The 26,879-nt window shown below is 50.4% G+C and overlaps 1 protein-coding gene and 1 non-coding gene across 3 annotated transcripts in view; both read right to left on the bottom strand.

The window, feature by feature from the left end:
• The window catches only part of foxp4 (forkhead box P4), a 447,909-nt gene that overhangs the window by 168,694 nt on the left and 252,336 nt on the right, over window positions 1-26,879 (bottom strand). For both annotated transcript variants that reach the window (XM_078241974.1, XM_078241973.1), the window contains exons 4-5: window positions 7,210-7,332; window positions 2,789-2,893 (exon numbers count right to left, since the gene is read on the bottom strand). In XM_078241974.1, the coding sequence (XP_078098100.1) occupies window positions 2,789-2,893; window positions 7,210-7,332 (228 nt within the window). The remainder of the gene's footprint in view (window positions 1-2,788; window positions 2,894-7,209; window positions 7,333-26,879) is intronic.
• LOC144479325 (U2 spliceosomal RNA) lies at window positions 3,482-3,680 on the bottom strand. Its single transcript, XR_013495512.1, has one exon. It is a non-coding gene; the product is annotated as a U2 spliceosomal RNA (small nuclear RNA).

Here is a 26,879-nt window from a genome sequence, read left to right as displayed (position 1 = left end):
AGTAAAGTTTATTTTTGTTTGTTCGAAACCCCGTGGAATCTTGTGACTTTCTTCTCTTAGTAAGCATCTAAATTTCAAACTTTATCTACTGTAAACAGAATGTTATTGATCCTGGATTGGATCTCCCCCTGCAACCTGAGGTCTGACTTTAAAGTATTGAAGGTTTTGGTTGAGTCATAGAAATCATAGAAACCCTACAGTGCAGAAAGAGGCCATTCGGCCCATCGAGTCTACACCGACCACAATCCCACCCAGGCCCTACCCCCATATCCCTACATATTTACCCGCTAATCCCTCTAACCTACGCATCTCAAGACACTAAGGGGCAATTTTAGCACAGCCAATCAACCTAACCCGCACATCTTTGGACTGTGGGAGGAAACCGGAGCACCCGGAGGAAACCCACGCAGACACGAGGAGAATGTGCAAACTCCACACAGACAGTGACCCAAGCCGGGAATCGAACCCAGGTCCCTGGAGCTGTGAAGCAGCAGTGCTAACCACTGTGCTACCGTGCCGTCCTTACAGACACAGGATTTCTACTTGTGGCAAAGACCAAATCGAGAAGATATCAATATAAGATGGTCACTAATCAATCCATCGGGGATTCAGAAGAAACTTCTTTCCCTGGAGAGGGTGAGAACATGGAACTCACTATCACAGATAATACTGCCTCATTTGCTGAGTTTTTCCAGCGTTTTCCTTTCAGATTTCTGCCATCTACAATATTTTGTTTTTATTAGTTGGATAAACTGGGCTCGTTCCCTTTGGAAAGTGGAGGCTGATTTAATTGAGGCGTATAAGATCATGAAAGGCCCAGATAGTGTGAGTAGGAAGGACACATACTTCTATTCGCAGGAAGCTCAATAGCTAGGAGCTACAGATTTAAAGTCATTGGTGGCACGGTGGCACAGTAGCTCGTGCTGCTGCCTCACAGCTCCAGGGACCTGGGTTCGATTCCTGGCTTGGGTGACTGTCTGTGTGGAGTTTGCACGTTCTCCCCGTGTCTGCGTGGGTCTCCTCCGGGTCCTCCTGTTTCCTCCCACAGTCCAAAGATGTGCGGGTTAACATACAAAGGGAGTCGGTGCAGACTCAATGGGCTGAATAACCTTCTTCTGCACTGCAAGGATTCTATGATTTTATCATTAGTGAGGAGTTGAGGAATAATGTTTTCTTCAGAGGATGGTGGGGATCTGGAACTCGCTGCCTGAAACCCTCGCCACAATTTAAGAATATTTGGATATGTACTTGAGGTGCTGTAACTGACAGGGCTATGGACCAAGAGCTGGAATGTGGGATTAAATGGGATAATTCTGGCTGGTATGATCTTTATGAGACAAATTGGTGGCCTTTGTGCCCTAGGGGTGGCTCGGTGGCAGAGTGGTTAGCACTGCTGCCTCACAGCACCAGGGACACGGGTTCGATTCCCGGCTTGGGTCACTGTCTGTGTGGAGTTTGCACATTCTCCTCGTGTCTGCGTGGGTTTCCTCCGGGTGCTCCAGTTTCCTCCCACAGTCCAAAGATGTGCAGGTTAGGTGGATTGGTCATGCTAAATTGCTCTTAAGTGTCAGGGGAACTAGCTCGGGTAAATATGTGGGGTTAAGGGGATAGGGCCTGGGTGGAATTGTGGTTGCTCCAGACTCGATGGGCCGAATGGCCTCCTTCTGCACTGTAGGGATTCTATGAAATGTTCCCACCTTTTTATTCTATCTTTATCTCCAGACCACAGTCATGAACAGCTTCCTTTCAGCAACTTCCAATCACTCAAGCAAGGTTTCAATCAGATCCCATTTCTCCAGGAACGCTGCCTCCCTCCTCCCCGCTCCCTGCACTCTTCCCCCTCCTCAATACCTCAACATGAGTTGAATGTGATGTCAGAGCACAACTGGAGGAAGGATAAGGAGGAGGGCTGGGGCAAGAGGGAGGTTCAGAGCAGGAGACAACACAAGCTTGAGAGAAGCCAATGGAATCAAAATTTGAGTTGTGCTATGTTTGTGATCAGGAACTTTAGAATCCCATTTTCCTAAGCAATAAGATGGAGAGAGTCCAGAGAGTAACTGGTGAACTCTTCTGTCTCCTGCAAAAAAAAACAAGAGGTGACAAACCTCATTTTCTAATGTCCAAAACTACAGGATGTGAAGTGAGGTTTGATCTGAATTAGGGAAACAGGGAAGTGACAAATCCCGCTAACATCCCTGGATATTGGGGCGGCACCGGGTAGCACAGTGGTTAGCACTGCTGCTTCACAGCGCCAGGGACCCAGGTTCGATTCCCGGCTTGGGTCACTGTCTGTGTGAAGTCTGCACATTCTCCCCGTGTCTGCGTGGGTTTCCTCCGGGTGCTCCAGTTTCCTCCCATATTCTGAAAGATGTGCTGGTTAGGGTGCATTGACCCGAATAGGCGCCGGACTGTGGCGACTAGGGGAATTTCACAGTAACTTCATTGCAGTGTTAATAAAAGGCTTACTTTGTGACTAATAAATAAACTTTGAAAAGACAGCCTTTTTACTGTAAACTGTGTGTGTGTGCGTGTGTCTCTCTGTGTGCATATCTGTATGTATGCACGCGTGTGACTGCATGCATGTGTGTGCATATGTACATGCAACTGGATGTTGGCTAGGAACAGTCAAACAGCCATCCAATGTTCGCTGCTTAGTCTCCAACATTAATCCAACTATCATTAGGGTGACGTACTTGACGAAGGAAGATGTGGTGTTTTCAGTGTGAGGGGAGCGAGGCAGGTTTATTTAAACAGTAGATTCCCACCCAGTGTTTCCAGAGCAACATACCTCTTTAGATTGTTTGATGGCCTGTTGTTGTTGCTGTTGCTGTTGTTGTTGAGTGAGCAGCTGAAGGTGTAATTGTTCCTGTTGCTTCTTGTAATACTCCTGAAGCTGTTAAGAAAAGGAAGAGAGAAAATTCGCAGAGATGGGAAATACAAAGGATCTCAGTCAGAGTGAAAAAAACCCCACAGATGAAGCAATCAGAAAATTAATATCAGAACAATAAGCAGCACACGGTACAAACTTCAATGCTATTCTGCGTTAGACAACACCAATTAAATTCTCGGTGGAAAGTTAATTATCTGTCAGTGCTATCCTACAGGGTCTATGGGATCATTGTGTGCTGGTGACATGTAGATGAAGAACCTGTAAAATGCTGCTTGGGATGACTGCTATGTTTAGAAAGATTCGAGAAATATATTAATTTAGAACCATGGCTCATTTAAAGTGAAAGGAATGATTACAGCAAGCACATCTTGTATGTGTCAGCACAACTGCAATTCACCCCTCTGCCTACACTTCCTTTGTGTGGCAAGCTGGAAGCCCATTTGCTGTACGGGAGGCTATTCAGCCCCTCAAACCTGCCGTACTTGTTTTTTAATCCAATTCAATCAAATCAAGTCCAATTCAGAGTCTCAACAAGTTGAGACATTCCCGATCCAAGCTGACAAGACAGGGCTCTCACCTCCTGTCTTGGGCTTGATCGACATGATCCAAGCTGATTGGAGTAGGAATAACTCCTCCTCCAAGGCTTGTTCTCATTTGCATCTTAGCCAAAAGGCCGAGATGCCACGTTTAAAAATTGCTTCAAATGAAGCTAAAACGTAACCTAATGACTTCAACCAAGTACAGCATGTCGGTACTACACTTGATCTTAGCCAAAAGGCCGAGAAGCGATGCCATACTATTCCATTCGGTAATGGCTGAGTTGTAACTTTGCTTCATGCAAACCCTAGCCCCAAACCCTAACCACTAACCCTAACCACTAACCCCTAATTCTAACCCAGACCCTAACCCTAACCCTAGTCCCTAACCCTAATAACCCTAACCCTAACACCTAATTCTAGCATAGACCCTAACCCTAACCCCTAAGCCTAACCCCTAATTCTAACCCAGACCCTAACCCTAACCCTAGTCCCTAACCCTGACTCCATCGCTTGACCCAGCCACAAAGCTATCAATCTCAGTTGAATTTTTTAACGGAGTGGCCTCAGTTTCAGCAGTTTTTTCTGGGAGAGAGTGCAGATTCTCAGTCCACCTTGTGTGAAGAGATCCTTCCTGACCTCCCTCCTCACTGCCCTGATTCGAATTTAACATTTCTGCTGCAGTTTCTCTCGATCGACCCGATTAATTCCTCAGCTTATTTTAAACATCATTTAGATTACCCGCTTAATCTCCCGAATGTAAGCGGCTGGAAAGCTGCTCTGTGGAGCCCAGCCCCTCATTTGACCCTTTCAGTCAGGACATTATTTCACTCAATTCTTCCCTCGTGCCTTTTTGAATTTTCAGTTGTGTTTTTTGGCTCCAAACACATTTCGCATCCTCAGTGTATTGTGTGGAGAGAATCTACTCATCGCTCCCCCTGGAACAGACTCAGACAGGACTGTCTCCCCCCACACCCACTCCCCACCTCCCGCCCCAGACTGACTGCCCCACCCCCCCAGACTGACTGCCCCACCCCCCCCAGTCTGACTGCCCCCCATCCGAAACTGACTGCCCCCCACCCGAGACTGACTGCCCCCCCGACCGAGACTGATTGGCCCCTCCCCGAGACTGACTGCCCCCACCCCCAGACTGACTGCCCCACCCCCCCAGACTGACTGCCCCACCCCCCCAGACTGACTGCCCCCCGTCCGAGACTGACTGCCCCCCGTCCGAGACTGACTGCCCCCCGTCCGAGACTGACTGCCCCCCGTCCGAGACTTACTGCCCCCCGTCCGAGACTTACTGCCCCCCGTCCGAGACTTACTGCCCCCCGTCCGAGACTGCCTGTTCCCCGTCCGAGACTGACTGTCCCCTGTCCGAGACTGACTGTCCCACCCCCAGACTGACTGCCCCCCATCCGAGACTGACTGCCCCCCATCCGAGACTGACTGCCCCCCGTCCGAGACTTACTGCCCCCCACCCGAGAGTGACTGCCCCACCTCCAGGCTGACTGCCCCCCGTCCGAGACTAACTGTCCCCTGCCTCTCGCTGCTCCACCTCTCCCACACTCATTGCCCCACCACCCACGCACACTGACTCTTGCTCCCCCACACACTGACTCCCGCTCCCCCACACACTGACTGCCCCACCCCACACACACACACACACACACACACTGACTGCCCTACCCCCACACACACACACAACACACACACACACACTGACTGCCCCCCCAACACACACACACACACACCCACTGACTGCCCTACCCCCCCCACACACACACACACACACACACACACACTGACTGCCCCCCCAACACACACACACACTGACTGCCCTACACCCCCACACACACACACACTGACTGCCCCCCCAACACACACACACACCCACTGACTGCCCTACACCCCCACACACACACACACTGACTGCCTCCCCAACACACACACACACCCACTGACTGCCCTACCCCCCCACACACACACACTGACTGCCCCCCCAACACACACACACACCCACTGACTGCCCTACCCCCCCACACACACACACTGACTGCCCCCCCAACACACACACACACCCACTGACTGCCCTACCCCCACACACACCCACTGACTGCCTCCCCCCCACACACACACACACGCACACACACTGACTGCCCCACCTCCCCCACATTGAATGCCATTTCTCTTGATGGGCTGAATGGCCTCCTTCTGCGCTGTAGGGATTCTATGATTCTCTCCCACACGAGACCGAGGTTAAGGTGACGCTGCACTGACTGGCGATCACCCAGTAACCCCTTGGTTTATGTGACGTGGAATCTGTTGGGTGATTTGCTATGACCCTGGGTTACTACACAAGAAACTGCTTTCAGTTTAAGGTTAAGGTTGTTAAGAAGGCATATGGTGTCTTGGCGTTTATTGGTAGGGGGATTGAATTTAGGAGTCGTAGCGTTATGTTGCAACTGTACACAACTCTGGTGCGGCCGCACTTGGAGTACTGTGTGCAGTTCTGGTCCCCACATTACAGGAAGGATGTGGAGGCTTTGGAGAGGGTGCAGAGGAGGTTTACCAGGATGTTGCCTGGTATGGAGGGGAGATCCTATGAGGAGAGGCTGAGGGATTTGGGATTGTTTTCGCTGGAAAGGCGGCGGCTAAGAGGGGATCTTATTGAAACATATAAGATGATTAGAGGTTTAGATAGGGTGGATAGTGATAGCCTTTTTCCTCTGATGGAGAAATCCAGCACGAGGGGGCATGGCTTTAAATTGAGGGGGGGTAGTTATAGAACCGATGTCAGGGGTAGGTTCTTTACCCAGAGGGTGGTGAGGGACTGGAATGCCCTGCCAGCATCAGTAGTAAATGCGCCTAGTTTGGGGGCGTTTAAGAGATCCGTAGATAGGTTCATGGACGAAAAGAAATTGGTTTAGGTTGGAGGGTCACAGTTTTTTTATTTTTATTAACTGGTCGGTGCAACATCGTGGGCCGAAGGGCCTGTTCTGCGCTGTAATGTTCTATGTTCTATGTTCTATGTTCTAGCTGTTCTGTGCCAGGGGTGCGGTGATGTGGGTGGGGAGGGAGGCATTGAGAGGGGGTGAGTGGTGTCAGGGGGTTGGAGTGTGGGGGGAGAGGGGGTGAAATGTTGTCTATTTCTGAAGGTTATGTTTTATTTTATGTTTTATGTGGTCAGTGGTAAGCTCAAGATTAAATGTGCTTATTTTGAATCATAGAATCATAGAAACCCTACAGCACAGAAAGAGGCCATTCGGCCCATCGAGTCTGCACCGACCACAGTCCCACCCAGGCCCTACCCCCATATCCCGACATATTTTACTCACTAATCCCTCTAACCTAAGCATCTCAGGACATTAAGGGGCAATCTTAGCATGGCCAATCAACCTAACCCACACATCTTTGGCCAGGGTTGTGCAGACTCGATGGGCTGAATGGCCTCCTTCTGCGCGGTACGGATTCTGTGGTTGATAAAGGAATGGATCTTGCTGAACCTCAATCATCGATGATTGGTCGGACTCACATTGGGGATTAAACCCACTATTGAGGAACGAGTGCCGGTGGTTTGTGCCCCAGCGAAGGGAACTCCACTGGCAGCAAGCAGCTGAGATGTGAACTCTCTGGTGAATCAGTTATCAGGCTCTGAGAGCTCTGGGGCGGCCGGATGCCGAAGGGTAAAGGAGGAGCTGCAGACTGAGCAATGATGTGGTGTGTGTCACAGTGGGCTTGTGTCTGGGGCTCTCCCCTGTGTAATGCGACCTTGCTGCTTACCTGCTGCAACATGACAGCTTGCTGCTGCTGCAGTAACGCCTGCAGCTGCGGTGGAGACAGAATCTGCTGCATCTGTTGTGGGGTGATCACCTGTGGACTCATCATGGCTACGGACACAGGAACCTGCAAGCAGACAAAAAGCCAGAGACGTTTAATGGAGCTTTTCAAAAATCAGGAAATGCTTGATTGTGTAGATCAGAATCAGAAACTGATTTCTGTGGGACTGGGATCAGAGCACACACACACACATAGTGGAATCATAGAATCCCGACAGTGCAGAAGGAGGCCATTCAGCCCATCGAGTCCACACTGACCACAATCCCACCCAAGCTCCATTCCCGCAACCTCAAATATTTACCCTGCTAATCTCCTGACACTAGGGCCAATTAACATGGCCAATCAACCTAACCCGCACATCTTGGTTTGATTTATTATTGTCACATGTATTAACATACAGTGAAAAGTATTGTTTCTTGCGCGCTATACAGACAAAGCAATACCGTTCATAGAGAAGGAAATGAGAGAGTGCAGAATGTAGTGTTACAGTCATAGCTAGGGTGTAGAGAAAGATCAACTTAATGCGAGGTCGGTCCATTCAAAAGTCTGACAGCAGCAGGGAAGAAGCTGTTCTTGAGTCAGTTGGTACGTGACCTCAGACTTTTGTGTCTTTTTCCCGACGGAAGAAGGTGGAAGAGAGAATGTCCGGGGTGCGAGGGGGTCCTTAATAATCTTTGTTAATCCTTGGTGATTGGTAAATGAAGCAGGGGCAACATGAGGAGAATTCTGCGAGTTGTTGTGTTGCTGCAAGGCCGGTGGAAGCAGATTCCAGGGGATTGGGTGAATACGTGAATGGGAAAAGCGTACAGAGCTCCGGGGAAAGAGTGAGTGGAGTGGGACTAATTGCACAGCTCTCTCAATGAGTGACACAGGCACAATGAGCCGATTGTCCTCTTTTTGTGCTGGCCCTCCCAACCCTCGATTCTGTGAACAGCACAGGAGTGAGCGGGAGAGAGTGTCCAGCACAAGGTGATGAAGGGAGGTTGAAGGAACAGTTGTTTAGCCTGACACCTCAACTTTGACCACAGAGGCGATGTGAAAATAATTGAACTGATTGTCCAAAGTAAACTGGAGTTTTATCTCTTCAACAGTGACAGAGAAAGCAACAGTTTCAACCAGGAAGATGCATCCTTACTGTCCTCCTTCATTTCCTTGAGGAGGTTGACAGCCCATGTTTCTGGTTGAGGTGCCCTGTAGCCAGATTTCCAAAATATTTTGGATATAGTTTCACATCAAAAAAGATCTTAAACTTAAAGCTGTCAGGATTTGTGGCAATATTAGAGAATTAATCAAAAACTGGCAGAAGGGCAAAAAACAGCAGAGTATAGTTAGAGGAGGAAATGCCACAATGTGGTGCTGGCTGGCAGGGGGTGGGGAGGGGGGGGGGGGGGGGGGGCGCGGGATGGGGGGGGGGAGGAAATGGAGGTGGGGGGCACAGGGAATGGGGGGGGGATCGTGAATGGGGCTCCACAAAGCTTGCCGTTGGGACCTCTGCTGTTTCCAATTTACATCGAAGACTAGATTCACAAACTCAACATAAAGTGACAGTAAGAACTCTCACAAGACTAGGTCAAAGTCCAACAGGTTTATTTGGTAGCACAAGCTTTCAGACCGCTGCTCCAAAAGCTCGTGCTACCAAATAAACCTGTTGGACTTTCACCTGGTGTTGTGAGACTTCTTACTGTGCCCATCCCAGTCCAACGCCGGCATCTCCACATCAACGTAAAGTGAACACATTCACAAATGCACCAAAACTGGGACAGGCAGTGTAATTGGAGGACATATCACTCCGAGATTCGACAATGGGTTGGATAAAATATATTTGAGCCAGACAATGGCACAGTTAAATTCAATTTGTGACTTTTAAGGGGCGTCTTGCCAAATACATGAATAGGATGGGAATAGAGGGATATGGTCCCTGGAAGGGTAGGGGGTTTTAGTTCAGTCGGGCAGCACGGTCGGTGCAGGCTTGGAGGGCCGAAGGGCCTGTTCCTGTGCTGTAATTTTCTTTGTTCTACAATACTGTCAAATGCAAAGTGCTGCATTTAGGAGAGAAAAGTAAATGTACAAATTCTGCATGGACAGCTTCAACTTGGTGAAGGATGAAGTTGAAATGGACTTTGGCATGTGAATGGCGGGCAGTAATCTCAACTCCAGGACATCACCTCAGGATCCAACCATCTTCAGCTGCTTCATCAATGACCTTCCCTCCACCATAAGGTCAGAAGTGGGGATGTACGCCGATGATTGCACAATGTTCAACACCATTCGCGATTCCTCAGATACTGAAACAGTCCATGTCCAAATGCAGCAAGACCTGGACAATATCCAGGCTTGGGCTGACAAGTGGCAAGTAACATTCGTGCCACACAAATGCCAGGGAATGACCATCTCCAACGAGAGAGAATCTAACCATCACCATTTCACATTCAATGACATTACCATCCCTGAATCCCCCACCATCAACATCCTGGGAATCACCATTGACCAGAAACTGAACTGGACCCAGCCATATAAATACTATGGCTACAAGAGCAAGTCAGAGGTTGGGAAATCTGCAGCAAGTAACTCACCTCCTGACTCCCCAGAGCCTGTCCACCATCTACAAGGCACAAGTCAGGGGTGTGATGGAATACTCCCCACTTGCCTGGATGGGTGCAGCTCCAACAACACTCAAGAAGCTTGAAACCATCCAGGAGAAAGCAGCCCACTTGATTGGCATCCCTTCCACAAACATTCATTTCCTCCACTGACAGTGACAGCCGTGTGCACCATCTACAAGATGCACTGCAGCAACTCACCAAGGCTCCTTAGGCAGCACCTTCTAAACCCATTACCATCTAGAAGGACAAGAGCAGCAGATACCTGGGAACACCACCAGCTGGAGGTTGCCCTCCAAACCACTCACTATCCTGACTTGGAAATATATCAACCGTTCCTTCACTGTCGCTGGGTCAAAATCCTGGAACTCCCTCCATAACAGCACTGTGGGTGGACCTACACCTCAGGGATTGCAGTAGGTTCAAGAAGGCAGCTCACCACCAGGGCAATTAGAAATGGGCAGTGAATGCTGACCTAGCCAGCGATGCCCACATCCCTAGAATGAATTAAAAAATAGATTCATCCCTAACCAAACAATTCAGGAGAGTGATTGTCAAAGACAAAAGCAATGTGGAACTATATCAAAGCAACCATAGTCTATGAATCAAGAGGTGTCATAATCTAACAATTATCTGCTCAAATCACACCTCGAGTACAAGACCCAGGGACATTAAATTAAACAAAGGGTATAGAACAAAGGAGAACAAGTTCAGACCAGTGAAACATAAATCTCGGAATGATATCAGGAAATTTTTCCTTGCTTCAGGGTCAACACTCACTTTCCCGGAAAAGTGTGGGAGGGAAAGCTCTGAATCTGTAGATGCAGAATCTGGAAGTTTCAATGGGAGGAACAACAATGGTCGAGTAAAGGGCCAGCGTAGCCAATGAGGTTAAACTGAAGCTTTACCTGATGGATTTTTTCAAAGCCACCTCGGCCTATTGGCTAAGATGGAGGTTAGATCAATCCCGGGAGGGGGTGCAATGCCTCATCCTGTCGGCTTGGATCTGGTTCGAGCTTCATGTGTGGATTGTGGGTTGGACTTAATTTGAATTGTTTTTCTTTTGATTAGAATTAAAGTACCAATAAAGAAACCCCACAATGTCAGTCTGGACAGGTGAAGGAAGATGGGGAGAATGGCCTTCCTCTTCTGTGAAGATGAGAAACAGGGAGAACTTCTACACTGCGTAACTGAGATTTCAGTTGTGAAGTAAGTTGTTCGGCATCCAGGATATTTGAGCGTGCAGTGGGAATGGGTGTGAGGGAAAATGGGCCAATTCCCCAATCATCAGGTCAACATTGGCAATTGTCTCCCTGAATCCAAATTAAACTAATATCCTGTTTTAAAAAAACAGCTTTAGTTATATTTCTGGATTGAGGATATAGTCCGAGGGATTGAGGGATAACCTTGTTAATCTCTTCACTAATGTAAATGTTGTCCCATATTGTTTGTTTATCAGGCTGGCAGGGAGACACAGTGAACTATCCTCGGAGCTTGGGTTCAATGTACTTTGTTCCTTTAACAGATGGAGTGTCAGATATAACAGCCAGTGGCTCAGTGCAAGTTATATTAAAATGTAATTTCACAATGCCTCTGACACACTCAGCACTCTCCGCATCTGCCCGAAACTGGTTAATACAAATTATATATTAAAAAAATTTAAATTGCTAATCAAAATCCATCATCTTCTAATTGGTTTTCAATTAAGTGTAGCAATCCTACTAATTAAATCTTCACAGCTGTGACCCACTAATAGCACCTGACATCACTTCCTGTGCAAAACACAGCATTAGAGGCAGTTTTTAGGGCCATTGATACTGCAGAATGGATTGCTGGTTGTGAGCTGTCCATCTCACCCAAGTGACTGATCTTCATGTGTGAGTGCGTTATTCCTACACGGGACTCGTTCCGAGATGTCAGATTAAACCCTTGTTTCCTCTCTCAGATACATGTAAAAGGTCCAATGGCACCATTTGAAGGAAAGCAGGGATATTCTCCTCAACCCGCGCTGCCTCAAACAACTTAACGGCCACTTACCCAACAGGCCACTTGTGGGATCTTGCTCTGCACACTTGTGTGGATGTGACAGCAAAATTGACACTGGCTATATTTGGATATGCTGAGTCGAGAAGATGTTGGCTTTGCACAAATTCTCTGTTTTTGAATATCAGTTTTCCTTTTGTAAACAATTGCGTTGGGTGACAGAATTAAAGAATCCAAATAAAGCTCAAACCTGGAAGTGATTCAAACGGGATTTGGCACGTGTTCCTGTGATTCCAGGATTAGAAGAGGTCAGGGAGATAAACGGGCAAAGGAGTCTATCCAAGGGTATTGGAGTTTCACTGAGCTCTGGTTTTAGGCTTATGTTATTTAGGAAAAAGAAAGCATTGCATTTTTACAGCACCTTATCTCAAAGGGAATTAACTGCAATTTTGTCAAATGCAGCAGCTATTCTCTACACAACAAAGATCTCACAAACAGTGATAGGTGAATGACTTGAGAATCGGTATGTTATTGGTTTGATTGAAGGAACGTTGACACCAGAACTTCCTGTTTACCCTCTAATCCTGCCATGGGATCTCTAACATCCCTCTAAAGCAGCAGACAGAACTGATTTCCTGTTTTATCCTAAGTTTGGCACCTTGGTCAGTCTGCTCTCTCTGGGTGGGATTTTATGGCCTCGCTCATCCCGAAACTGTAAAATCCCACCCAAGGTCAACAGACCTTCCCACGCTCTACCTCTCGCCCTCTGCAATTCCCCATGGCAGGCGGGCCGGTAAGATTCTGGCCAATCTGATGAATTGCGATAGACCTCCCCAGATGGGACTGATGGGAATGTGGAGGAGGCTCTTAAATTCTCTCAATCCTGATGGCTGATCCTCCTCATTTCAATGTCAGGGTAGAGCAGACCCAGAGGTCTAATTTTAACATGGATCAGACACTTAACAGCTGCTTCAAACTCCACCACACTGACATTTCCAATCAGAAATTAGATGTCTTTATATAAATAAGTGGAATTACCAGTTTCATTTCAATTGGCTTAGAGTCAAATAGTTTTACTTGTGAAACCAAAAGGGAAAATGCTGGAAAATCTCAGCAGGTCTGGCAGCATCTTTAAGGAGAGAAAAGAGCTGACGAGGGTTACCTGGACTTGAAACGTCAGCTCTTTTCTCTCCTTACAGATGCTGCCGGATCTGCTGAGATTTTCCAGCATTTTCTCTTTTGGTTTCAGATTCCAGCATCCGCAGTAATTTGCTTTTATCCAGTTTTAGTTGTGAACCAGTACGGGATTATACTTGGAAAAAATCCACTTCACGGATGATCCTCAGAGTCAGAAACAAGTGGAGGTTTTCCTCTGGGATGGATTGGAACTCCTGTTTGATACTGAATTGTTAATGTGCCAGGGAGGCCACATTACTGATCCCTCCTTCTGTTCAATGTTGAAACCACGATTGGGAGATGAGGCCAATTTAGGGAAGATGTGTGTGTGGGACTGTGTGTGTGTGGGACTGCGTGTGTCTGGGACTGCGTGTGTCTGGGACTGCGTGTGTCTGGGACTGCGTGTGTCTGGGACTGCGTGTGCCTGGGACTGCGTGTGTCTGGGACTGCGTGTGTCTGGGACTGCGTGTGCCTGGGACTGCGTGTGCCTGGGACTGCGTGTGGGTGTGGGACTGCGTGTGTGTGTGGGACTGCGTGTGTGTGGGGGACTGCGTGTGTGTGGGGGACTGCGTGTGTGTGGGGGACTGCGTGTGTGTGGGGGACTGCGTGTGTGTGTGGGACTGCGTGTGTGTGTGGGACTGCGTGTGTGTGGGGGACTGCGTGTGTGTGGGGGACTGCGTGTGTGTGGGGGACTGCGTGTGTGTGGGGGACTGCGTGTGTGTGTGTGTGTGTGTGTGTGTGGGACTGTGTGTGGGGGACTGTGCTCCAGACTGCTCCCTCATCATTCCAAACACTCTCTGCATGTTGCTAATCAGATTGTTCCTTTCAAATAGGCTCCTTTTCCATAGATCGAGAATGAAGAACCTGTTCTTCATCCACCCAGCCATTCCCTCCCTGAAACTGGACCTTGCTGCATTTTAACCTCATTCAGCAGGTGGGAATTGGGAGATTTCAGGGTGAAGGTCCCATCAGATTTAACTCTCATCAATGGACAGCGTGGATTCAATCAGTGATTCTATTTTTCCTCCTCCAAAATCTTCCTGAACTTTTCCATTTGCCAGCTGCAAGATCTGCGCCTCTTAACAAACACAAAATGTAGCCAAAGAAAATACTTTTAAAAACCCATCTCTAGCAGACAGAACAAGGCTGAGGGAGAATATCGAGACCCTCTGAAAAACTTGGGAGTAAAATAGAGAGGTGATCTCCCGAAATTCTCTGTATTGTGAGGCAGGTATCTCTGAACAGAGTGAGGAACAAGTTCGGACACATCTGACATCCTCCAATTAGTAAACATTGTTAATGCAATTTGAGTTAATTCAAAAATTCAGTGGATTTTCAAATCAAAATGAACGTAAACAATAGCTGATTTGTTTGAAGCCAGGGAGACTGCTCTGCTTCTTGTCACTGCCCGGTGAGCGTGGCTGGAAAGTGTGTGTGTGTGGACAAGGAGAGACAGACTGGCTTCAGCTCTCAAACCTGCCCATGGTGAACACTGTGCTGTCACTCACACTTAGGTCCCTTTAACACTGGGGGTATTCCAGTGCAGCGGGGGACAGAGGGTGGGGACAGAGGGCAGGGACGTGGTTGGAACAAAGGGGTGAGGAAGTGGATGGGGACAGAGGGGGGAAGCGGTAATGTTTTTCAAGCAGGTAAATCCTGGTTAGGGTTTGGGGTGTCAGAGGGCAGCCTTACCTTGGGAAGCCTGACAGTGACAAAGATGGATATCAGAAGCCGTTACTTAGAGAGAACTGGATCCATGGATCATAGTAAGAAGTCTCACAACACCAGGTTAAAGTCCAACAGGTTTATTTGGTAGCAAATACCATAAGCTTTCGGAGCACTGCTCCTTCGTCAGATGGAGTGGAAATGTGCTCCCAAACAGTGCAAACGGACACAAAATCAAGTTGCAGAATACTGATTACACAGATCCTCAAGCTGGTGTGTTCGGTAGCTTGAGCACAGTCCTTCTCCATTCCTGTGTCTGGTCCACAGTAATAGCTCCTTTACATTAGTGAACCAGTCCAAGCTGAGGCCTTCACTCTGCTTCTCATGCAGCATCGAGCCCATCTTCTGTTTGAAAGTTGTGAATTGCAGCATTCCTTTGCAATGTTGTTTGCCTGCAGCATGGTGACATCCACACCTCCATGGTTACTAAACCAGGAAGCTGTGTTCCCCTGGGTGAATGGGGAACTGGATTGAATGTTGCAGCAGAGAGGCTGTGGTGGAGAGTGGTCTCTGAATGTCTCCACAAACCAGGTGTGATTTTGAGGCAGAAGTGTGGTTCCTGGGGAGGGAAGAGGCACTCACGTGGCTTCCGAGGTCGACCGATATCCCACTATTCCCTCCTATACCACTAGAGGACAGACTTACATCAAAATGCACCAGGAGCAGGATAAAGACAGGTCAGACAGACAGCGAGCTCTCCAAGGCCGACAGCTGCCCAACACTGGGTCAAAATCAAAATACACAACACCTGGAACTCCAGGTGTGTCCAGAGAGTATTCATTAAAAAAAAACCCTCCTGTGAAGCTATTCTAGTTAGTTTACAATGGGCCCTCATTGGGCAGCAACTCACCAGCGCTGGACTGGATCTAAAACACAATATACAAAGAGGAAACCAAACGATCAGGGGCGCTGCCACAGGGCAAGGTGGCAAACAGTCTCACCGTGGAGGCAAAAGGCCAGTCAAAACCCATCCCAGAGACTTGAGGACAAAACCCAGGCTGACACTAGTACTGAGGGAGTGCTGCACTGTCAGAGGGTCAGGCTGAGGGAGTGCCGCACTGTCAGAGGGTCAGTACTGAGAGAGTGCCGCACTGTCAGAGGGTCAGTACTGAGGGAGTGCCGCACTGTCAGAGGGTCAGTGCTGAGGGATTGCTGCACTGTCAGAGGGTCAGTACTGAGGGATTGCTGCACTGTCAGAGGATCAGTACTGAGGGAGTGCTGCACTGTCAGAGGGTCAGTACTGAGGGAGTGCCGCACTGTCAGAGGGTCAGCACTGAGGGAGTGCTGCACTGTCAGAGGGTCTGTACTGAGGGAGTGCTGCACTGTCAGAGGGTCAGTACTGAGGGTGTGCCGCACTGTTAGTGGGTCAGTACTGAGGGAGTGCTGCACTGTCAGAGGGTCAGTACTGAGGGAGTGCCGCACTGTTAGTGGGTCAGTACTGAGGGAGTGCTGCACTGTCAGAGGGTCAGTACTGAGGGAGAGCTGCACTGTCAGAGGGTCAGTGCTAAGGGAGTGCTGCACTGTTAGTGGGTCAGTACTGAGGGAGTGCTGCACTGTCAGAGGGTCAGTACTGAGGGAGTGCCGCACTGTCAGAGGGTCAGCACTGAGGGAGTGCTGCACTGTCAGAGGGTCAGCACTGAGGGAGTGCCGCACTGTTAGTGGGTCAGTACTGAGGGAGTGCTGCACTGTCAGAGTGTCAGTACTGAGGGAGTGCTGCACTGTCAGAGGGTCAGCACTGAGGGAGTGCCGCACTGTTAGTGGGTCAGTACTGAGGGAGTGCCGCACTGTTAGTGGGTCAGTACTGAGGGAGTGCTGCACTGTCAGAGTGTCAGTACTGAGGGAGTGCTGCACTGTCAGAGGGTCAGCACTGAGGGAGTGCCGCACTGTTAGTGGGTCAGTACTGAGGGAGTGCCGCACTGTTAGTGGGTCAGTACTGAGGGAGTGTCGCACTGTCAGAGGCGCAAGAGAATAAGAATATTCAAGAAATTGGCAGGCGATTCTCCCCAGTGGCCACGTTAGTATTTACACTTCCATAAAAACCATTATAACAGATTATGTTGGTCATTTTCTCATTGCTGTTTGTGGGATCTTGCTGTGCAGAAAGCAGCTGCTCTGTTTCCTACTTCACAACAGTGACTACACGATAGACGTCATCAGCTGCAAAGCTCTTTCAGGTATCCTGTAGATATAACTGCTACAAGCTAACATCTTTATATGGTTCAGATTTCAATCAGGGTTGCTCACTCCTACACACAATCACAGAATTGTTAGGTCACAGAAGGAGGCCATTTGGCCCATCGTGCCTGTGCCAGCTCTCAAAAAGAGCATCATGGCTCACTGCCATTCCGCTGCCTTTTCCCTGTCACTCAGCGCGTTGCTTCTATTTAAATAATCATCCAAGGCCGCCTTAAGCAGGAGCAGGGGGTAATCGGGAAAGCTAATGGAATGTTAGCCCTTATTTCAAGAGAGTTGGAGTACAAGCGTAGGAAAGACTTGCTACAACTGTACAAGATGTTGGTGAGATCATTAGTGGGATTCTCCCAAAGAAATTCTACTTGTCGAATTCATGTAAAAGCTGGAGTGAATCCTGTTGTTTCTTCAGCAGGGTTTTCAAAGTGAATCTCCCACGCTCTGTGCACTGCAGAGTGTCCCAGAGTGAGCCACGCTGAAAATCAGTGGATGGGGCCTATTCCCGTTGGAGAGGCCGGCAGCATAGCGCTGAGGGAGCCACTGCGCACGCGCCGATCTGTCATAGCAAAGATTGGGCATGCACAGTCGCCCCGCACTGCCAGCCTCCCAATTGCTGGCCAGCCCCGTGACCCTGCATCGCTGCCCCTCTGACCCACTCACGCCCCCCCCCCCCCCACCCCCCCCCCCCCCCCCCCCCCCCCCACCCCCATGATTCAGTCGCTGGCTTCCCGGACATGTCCGGGCAGCCTCGATCTCCCCCTCCCCCCGCCCCGCCCCCAGCAATCCCAATCTCCCGATTCTGTCCCTCCGCAAACCAGCAGTCCCAGCCCCCCCATCGCAGTCCCAGCCCCCCCATCACAGTCCCGACCCCCCACTCACACCCTGATGGCCAGCCCCAATCGTTAGCGTCCCTCCCTCTGAATGCAGAGTGGCAGCGGGACATCCCACCCCCACTGATCTCCGCCCCCCCCCCCCCCCCCCCCGCGGCCCTGTCCCTTGGCGCTGCCTGATGCCCGGTGGGCAGTGCCAAGCTTGTACATGTGCCACCTCCCCCAGAGCCAGTGCCAGTGTCCCAGGAATCTAACGCTCTCCCTCCTGCACCATCTTTCCAGCCACACGTTCATCTGCCTTATTGTCCTACTTCTCTGCTTCCTCCCTCACATGACCTTGGGTTTAAATTGGAAAGAGTGTTTCTATAAATGTGAAACCAAACAGAGCAAAAGGCTCTCACCTTGTCCTTGAGTTTGCTAAGCTCAGACAGCTTTCGAATGTAATAATTGGTGTCACATCTCTGGGTTTGAGAGAAAGAGAATCGACCCAGATTCCAACTGTTGGCAAGGGTCATTTCCATCTTGGCGACTCGGGTTATTAATCTGACAAGAGAAGAGGGATCCCCCTCCGCCCCTCCATCCCTCTGCCCCTCCACCCCTCTGCCCCTCCATCCCCCCGCCCCTCTATCCCTCCACCCCTCCATCCCTCCGCCCCTCCACCCTTCCACCCCTCCGCCTCTCCAGTCCTCCATCTCTCCGCCCCTCCACCCCTTCATCTCTCCGCCCCTTTGCCCCTCCATCCCTCCACCCCTCCATCCTTCCGCCCCTCCGCGCCTCCACCCCTCTGCGTCACTGACCTCACAGCTGTTTACGTGCCTCAGTGTTATCTTTTACTTTATACTTTTCCTGATTGTTCCATTATGTTAAAAATGCTGTTTAACTGTAACTGTTTTCAATCCAGTTGCACATGTGGGTGAGGACAGGGTGGGACACAGGGTGGTAACTCACGCAATCCAATAGTCTGCTGCCCACATTGTCTACAAATGGTGACTTGGGGGGAAGGGGTAACAGAGAGAGAGAGAGAGAGAAACCAGCTCGCCCTCTCCACCCAGCCCCCTCCACCCAGCCCCCTCCACCCAAACCCCTCCACCCAGCCCCCTCCACCCAGCCCCCTCCACCCAGCCCCCCACCCAATCCCCTCCACCCAACCCCCTCCACCCAACCCCCTCCACCCAATCCCCTCCACCCAATCCCCTCCACCCAGCCCCCTCCACCCAGCCCCCTCCACCCAAACCCCTCCACCCAGCCCCCTCCACCCAGCCCCCCACCCAACCTCCCACCCAACCTCCTCCACCCAACCCCCTCCACCCAGCCCCCCACCCAGCCCCCTCCACCCAGCCCCCTCCACCCAGCCCCCTCCACCCAAACCCCCCCACCCAGCCCCCTCCACCCAGCCCCCTCCACCCAGCCCCCCACCCAGCCCCCTCCACCCAAACCCCCCCACCCAGCCCCCTCCACCCAAACCCCCCCACCCAGCCCCCTCCACCCAGCCCCCTCCACCCAGCCCCCTCCACCCAGCCTTAACCAGAGTCAGTGACTTTCCGACAGCGAATCAGAGTGAAAGGCAGAAGAGCAGAAAGGATGTAATTTCATTGAACTTACAGCAGAAAAAGAGGCCGTTCAGCCCATTATATCTGTGCTGGCCCCTTGACAGCGTTATCCAATTAATCCCCCTCTGTGCTCTTTCCCCAGAGCCCAGCACGCTCCTCCTTTTCCAGATTTCATCCCACTCGGATCCCTTTCAGAGCGGAAGTCGCTCCGTTTGAATCCAGATATTGTAATTAACCATTCAGGATTCAGCCAGTCAGTTTCGGTTAGTTTGCAGCTTTTCGTACTGATATCAACTTCCTTCTGAATAACTCTACCTGCTTGATGATGAATATGGAATTCATACATTCCACTTTCTTCTCTTCTTGGCTCCAATGTGTGTGTTTTTTAGATAAATATTTATCCCATACTCCTGCAGGTTACACACTGCCAAATCATCGGCAAATTTACTGCAAACCACATCTAGCCTCATATCCTGCGGGGCCCAGTCTTTGTGCAGTCCAGCTATGCTGCCCCGTGCCAATACACATTCCATCCATTCAAATATTTTCTTCTACTCAATGCTTGTTTCATTAGATCAGGAAATAAAAGAATCTTTTTATTAGAAAAACAGGCTTTAATCCATTACTAACAGTAACGTCGCTGGAAGAGATTGATTTCACTATAGATGGAATTTACTTTTCTTCCACCTTGCCAACTGCGGATTCAGCGTTGCCTCCATTGGCCGCCCTCCTATTGCTAGGTGTGAGGGTTGTGAGTTCAAGTCCCACGTGAGGACTTTGCTCCAACTTTACGACAGTGGCTACATTTCCAAGAGTACTTCATTGGCTGGAAAAGGCTCTGGGATCCCCTGAGGTTATGAAAGGTGCTATATAAATGCAAGTCTTTAATCACATTACCCAGGCTAACACTTTAGGGCGGCAGCAATGTTTGGAGATACCGTCTTAAGGACAGAGAGTTAAACTGAAGCCCGGTTGTCTATTTGAGTGGATCTTTCCGATGCTGAAACATGAACCGTTTGGTAAAGGGATTTATTTTGTGTCCAACGGCTTCTTCTCCGAGCCAGTACTCAGGGTCCGTGTCCATGAGACAGTGACTCACAGTCCGGAGATAACAATGCTGTCACTGCCTCTCTGAATCCCCCTCCTCCACAGGATAGACCAGGCAGATTCCATCGCAACACTGCCAAAACAAACAGAACCACTTCTGTTTGAAGAATGACGCTGAAAGTAGGAGCAAATATCGAGAAGCGGAGGAATGCAGCAAGAGAGAGGCAGGAAAAGAGAAACAGATGGAGATTGGCAGTGAGAAGAGGGGGCGAGTTAGTGTAAAGAATGAATGGGTCTTGCTAAACTGCTGGAGGTTGGGTTCGAGTTCAGTGAGAGCCGTGTTCAAAGGCAAACTTGCTTTGGTCAGAATTCTAAAGTTCCAGCGGGGATGAGGGAGAAAGGACAGGAATGTGAGGAGAGAGAGAAAGAAAATAGAAGCTTCTGTGAGAGGAAAAAAAGGAAAAGGTGGCAAAGTCAGGAAGGGAAAAGAAAGCCTGAGAAAGAATCAACGAGTGGCAGAGAGAGAGAGAGAGAAATAGAGAGAGAGAGAAAGGGAGAGAGAGAGAATGAGAGAGAGAATGAGAGAGAGAGACAGTGGGAGACTAATAAAACCAGAGAGAGAGAGAAGGAGAATGAGAGAGGGAGCATGAGGGAGAGAGAAAGAGAGTGGGAGAATTATAAAACCAGAGAGAGAGAGGGAGAGAGAATGAGAGAGAGAGAAAGAGAGAGAGAATGAGAGAGAGAGTGGGAGACTAATAAAACCAGAGGGAGAGAGAGAATGAGAGAGACAGAGAGCACGAGGGAGACAGAAAGAGAGAGAGAGCGTGAGAGGAAGAGAGAGAGAGAGAGAATGAGAGAGAGAATGACAAAGAATCAAAGAGTGGCAGAGTGGGAGATTAATAAAACCAGAGAGAGAGAATGAGAGAGAGAGAATGAGAGAGAGAGGGAGCATGAGGGAGAGAGAGAGCATCAGAGAGAGTGTGAGAGGGAGAGAGAGAGTGTGAGAGGGAGAGAGAGAGAGAGCATGAGGGAGAGCGTGAGGGAGAGAGAGAGAGCACGAGAGAGACAAAGAGAGAGAGTGAGGAAAAGAATAAACAAAAGCTTCTGAATAACTGCAGAAAAACACCAGGGGGGTGAGTCTCCCATCCCTCATTTTTTTTAGCGCAGCGGGCTGGGAGAATCGCGCGGTCTGATCCGTGCCGGTAATCGGTGAGGAGACAGTATTTTAAATATCATTTAAATCTCATTATCGGGCCCGGGACTGAATTCCTCGGGTCCGCTCGCCTCTCCCATCCTGCCAGGGATATTTCACACCAGCAAGGTTAGAGTAGCTTCCACTTTCGGGGAACTAGCGGGAGATCCCGCCGGAGTGAAGGGGGGTGCAATCAGGGCCCCCAGGGGGGTTGGGCGGTGGGGGGGGTGGTGCCCTCTGAGCATGGACACCCTGGCATTGCCCAAGGAGCAAAGTGCCCATGCCCAGGATGTCCTGGGCTGGCCACAATCGGGAGGCTGACGCTTTGGGGCCTTGGCGCATGTGCAGAGTCCCGCTGGTTTCAGACGCCTGGGCAGGAATAGGCCCCACCCCCTGTAATCTAATGAGATTCACGCTGGGTGTCCTCTGCAGTGCACAGAGTGCGGGAGATTCTCGTCTGAACTCCCACTGAAAAAAACAGTGTGATTTACTCCAGTTTTCCCGCAAATTCAACACTTAGAATTCTTTTGGGTGAATTCTGTCCCAGAGTGGGGAATGTGAGAGAGACAGAGAGAGAATAGACGTTGTTGAGGTGAATAAAAGATGAGGAGGAGCAGTGAGTTGGGTAATATCATTATCTGGTGACTCATGTTGGAAAATGTGCAGATGTGTGCTGTGTGTGTGTTTATAAGTATGATTTGTTTGAGTATGTATGTGTTTAAATCTATCCTGTCCCGGTGTGTGTGTGCGTCTGGGTGTGTGTGCGTCTGGGTGTGTGTGCGTCTGGGTGTGTGTGCGTCTGGGTGTGTGTGCGTCTGGGTGTGTGTGCGTCTGGGTGTGTGTGCGTGCTTCTGGGTGTGTGTGCGTCTGGGTGTGTGCGCGTGCGTCTGGGTGTGTGTGCATATGTCTGGGTGTGTGCGTGTGCGTCTGGGTGTGTGTGCATATGTCTGGGTGTGTGCGCGTGCGTCTGGGTGTGTGTGCGTACGCCTGGGTGTGTGTGTGTGTGATATTGTGAGTACTGTTTGTGTGAGGGTGTGTCATGTGTGTTGGAGTGTGTCAGTGTATGGGACTGTGTGTGTTTCTGTAAGCATGTGTGACGATGTCCAGTGTGTGAGTGCGCTCTGGAGTGAGTGCGCTCTGGAGTGAGTGCGCTCTGGAGTGAGTGCGCTCTGGAGTGGGTGCGCTCTGGAGTGAGTGCGCTCTGGAGTGAGTGCGCTCTGGAGTGGGTGCGCTCTGGAGTGGGTGCGCTCTGGAGTGAGTGCGCTCTGGAGTGGGTGCGCTCTGGAGTGAGTGCGCTCTGGAGTGAGTGCGCTCTGGAGTGAGTGCGCTCTGGAGTGGGTGCGCTCTGGAGTGGGTGCGCTCTGGAGTGGGTGCGCTCTGGAGTGGGTGCGCTCTGGAGTGGGTGCGCTCTGGAGTGGGTGCGTTTGGGAGTGAGTGCATTTGGGAGTGAGTGAGTGTGGATTGGAGGGTGTTTTGGAGTGATTGAGTGAGGATTGGAGGGTGATTTGGAGTGAGTTTGGGTTGGAGGGTGTTTTGGAGTGAGTGAGTGAAGGTTGGAGGGTGTTTTGGAGTGAGTTTGGGTTGGAGGGTGTTTTGGAGGGAGTGAGGATTGGAGGGTGTTTTGGAGTGAGTGGGTGAAGGTTGGAGGGTGTTTTGGAGTGAGTGAGTGAGGGCTGGAGGGTGTTTTGGAGTGAGTTTGAGTTGGAGGGTGTTTTGGAGGGAGTGAGGATTGGAGGGTGTTTTGGAGTGAGTGGGTTTGGATTGGAGAGTGTTTTGGAGTGAGTGAGTGAAGGTTGGAGGGTGTTTTGGAGTGAGTGAGTGAGGGCTGGGGGGTGTTTTGGAGTGAGTTTGGGTTGGAGGGTGTTTTGGAGTGAGTGGGTTTGGATTGGAGAGTGTTTTGGAGTGAGTTTGGATTGGAGAGTGTTTTGGAGTGAGTTTGGGTTGGAGGGTGTTTTGGAGTCAGTGAGAGCTGGAGGGTGTTTTGGAGTGACTGAGTGTGGGTTGGAGGGTGTTTTGGAGTGAGTGAGTGAGGGCTGGAGGCTGGTGTTGTCAAATGAAACAGGTTTGTCTGAGTTTTATTTCTCATAGACAGAGAGTTGTTTGGGTGTAAGTTGGTGGAATTGTTCTCAGTGTTAGAGGTTAGGGACGGACCTGGTGGGATAAAAGGATCGGCTGGAAGGGGAGATTGTGCGGAGTGAGAAACTCCAGTAAATGTGAACAGAAACACCGTGAACGAGGCAAAAACTGGAACAAATTGGAACATTGGCAGCAACAGTGTACTGCCGTGTTAATTTGCCTTCACTGCTCGCCTGCCTGAGAACTAAATGAAAGCATATAATTAATTGCTCTCCCGCTTCCCATTTTCCACTGACAACCCATAAATTTTATTTTATACACACTTTCATTGACATTTTCAAGTTTCAGGCATAATAATTACCAGAGTATAACACCTTCATTTTGTGGTAGCAGTAACAGGCTGATTGACGAGTAAGTTGAATAAGGTGCAGTAAAAAGGTTGATGGCATTAATTGCTCCTATAATCTAATATCACAAAAGGCAGAAGAAAAAAAATGACACGGCAGCGTGAGTCTGGCAATCCGACACCGTCTCTTCCCAATCACAGAAATAATGTGTAACCCGCCTTCTCCCAAAATAACCTCACATCTTGATAGCTGCCACACACACACACGCACGCACACACACACACACGTATATGCACACACAGACACACACATGTACACACACACATATACACACACGTGCATGCACGCACAAACACACATACATGTAAACACACACACATATATGTATACACATATACGCATATACAGACACACACACACATATACACGCATGTGCATGCATGCACACACATAGGACACAGACACATGGGCACACACATAGACGCGCATATATGCACACAGGCACATACATGCACACATACATACACACACACACACACGGGCACGCACACACACACAGACCCACACTCACACACAGGCAGACACACACAGGCGCACAGACACACACAAATACATGGTGACACATACACACAGACAGAGTCAAACAGGGACACACAGGCACACACACAATCTCACAAATACATGCAGACACATATATGTGGGGACACACATAGACAGGGATTCAGATATGGAGACACATGCTCGCACATGGACACACACACACACACACACACACACACACACACACAACTCCAGCAATATCCTTTGACTTTTACACAGACCCAATCAGAAATGAGCAAACTGGAATCTGTTGAACTTGGTTTCACTCGCTGAGTCAATTTGGAGTTCCCGGCCATTCCCGGAGATTTACTGCCTCCAATCAGCTCACCTGATCTAACAGCCCTTTTTTTATTTGTAAGGCACGTAAGCAGAAGCTTTCAGAGTGAATACATGTGTGGGAGTGAGTACAGTGTGTCAGAGTGTGTACATGGGGGCGGGAGTGTGTACATGGGGGCGGGAGTGTGTACATGGGGGCGGGAGTGTGCACATGGGGGCGGGAGTGTGTACATGGGGGCGGGAGTGTGTACATGGGGGCGGGAGTGTGCACATGGGGGCGGGAGTGTGTACATGGGGGCGGGAGTGTGTACATGGGGGCGGGAGTGTGTACATGGGGGCGGGAGTGTGTACATGGGGGCGGAAGTGTGTACATGGGGGCGGAAGTGTGTACATGGGGGCGGAAGTGTGTACATGGGGGCGGGAGTGTGTACATGGGGGCGGAAGTGTGTACATGGGGGCGGGAGTGTGTACATGGGGGCGGGAGTGTGTACATGGGGGCGGGAGTGTGTACATGGGGGCGGGAGTGTGTACATGGGGGCGGAAGTGTGTACATGGGGGCGGGAGTGTGTACATGGGGGCGGAAGTGTGTACATGGGGGCGGGAGTGTGTACATGGGGGCGGAAGTGTGTACATGGGGGCGGAAGTGTGTACATGGGGGCGGGAGTGTGTACATGGGGGCGGAAGTGTGTACATGGGGGCGGGAGTGTGTACATGGGGGCGGGAGTGTGTACATGGGGGCGGGAGTGTGTACATGGGGGCGGGAGTGTGTACATGCATGTTGGAGTGTGTACATGTGGACGGCATGGTGGCACACTGGTTAGCACTGCTGCCTCACATTGCTAGGGACCCTGGTTTGATTCCCGGCTTGGGTCACTGTCTGTGTGGAGTCTGCACATTCTCCCCATGCCTGCGTGGGTTTCCTCCGGGTGCTCCGGTTTCCTCCCACAGTCCGAAAAAAAGACGTGCTGGTTAGGATGCATTGGTGGGTGGGAGTGTGTACATGCGCGTGGGAGTGTGTACATGCGCGTGGGAGTGTGTACATGCGCGTGGGAGTGTGTACATGCGCGTGGGAGTGTGTACATGCGCGTGGGAGTGTGTACATGCATATTTGAGTGTGTACAGGTGTCAGTACAGGCATGTGGAGTAGAATGGTCTCCATCCTCCCGCATGTGTCCAAGTGGAACATTCCAGGTCAGTTATCGCAGGGGCGTTAGCTTCTGGAATTCCCTCCCTAAACCATTCTGCCTCCTTATTTATCTCCTGACTTTCTGTAGAACACTTTGGGATGTTTTACTATACTTAAGGCACTATTTACATGCAGATTATTGATAATGTTATAACCAATGCAAATTGAAATAACTTCTTAATCTGCCAGACCAGTAGCAATGGCTCCGACCCCCTCAGAGAAAGAGCTTTCTTTCTGGCAGCTCTCAATCCCAGGTGAATTGTGGCTGGAATGTTATTCCTGATTTTCTGGTGTTCATACCTCGGAATCAACTGCAGGAAGCCAACCCACCGGGTATCGGAACCACCCCCCCCCCCCTCCCCGAAACCCACCGGGTATCGGAAACCCCCACCCCCGAAACCCATCGGGTATCGGAAACCCCCCCCCATCCCCGAAACCCACCGGGTATCGGAAACCCCCGCCCCCCATCCCCGAAACCCACCGGGTATCGGAAACCCCCCCCCCCCTCCCCGAAACCCAATGGGATTGGAGCCTCCCCAAACCCACCCGGAGGAAACCCACGCAGACACGGGGAGAACGTGCAGACTCCACACAGACACTGACCCAAGCCAGGAAGGTAACCCAGGTCCCTGGCGCTGTGAGGCAGCAGTGCTAACCACTGTGCCACCGTGCCACCCACATGTACACACTCCCTCCCACATGTATACCAGGTATCGGAAACCCCCCCGCCCCCCCATCCCCGAAACCCACCAGGTATCGGAACCCCCCCCCCCCCGAAACCCATAGTATCGGAAACCGCCCCCCTCCCAGCCCACACTCCACATCATTGAATTTT

The sequence above is a fragment of the Mustelus asterias genome, chromosome 25, assembly GCF_964213995.1.
Source record: "Mustelus asterias chromosome 25, sMusAst1.hap1.1, whole genome shotgun sequence".
Lineage (NCBI taxonomy): Eukaryota > Metazoa > Chordata > Chondrichthyes > Carcharhiniformes > Triakidae > Mustelus > Mustelus asterias.
This window is presented reverse-complemented; position numbering and strand designations above follow the sequence as displayed.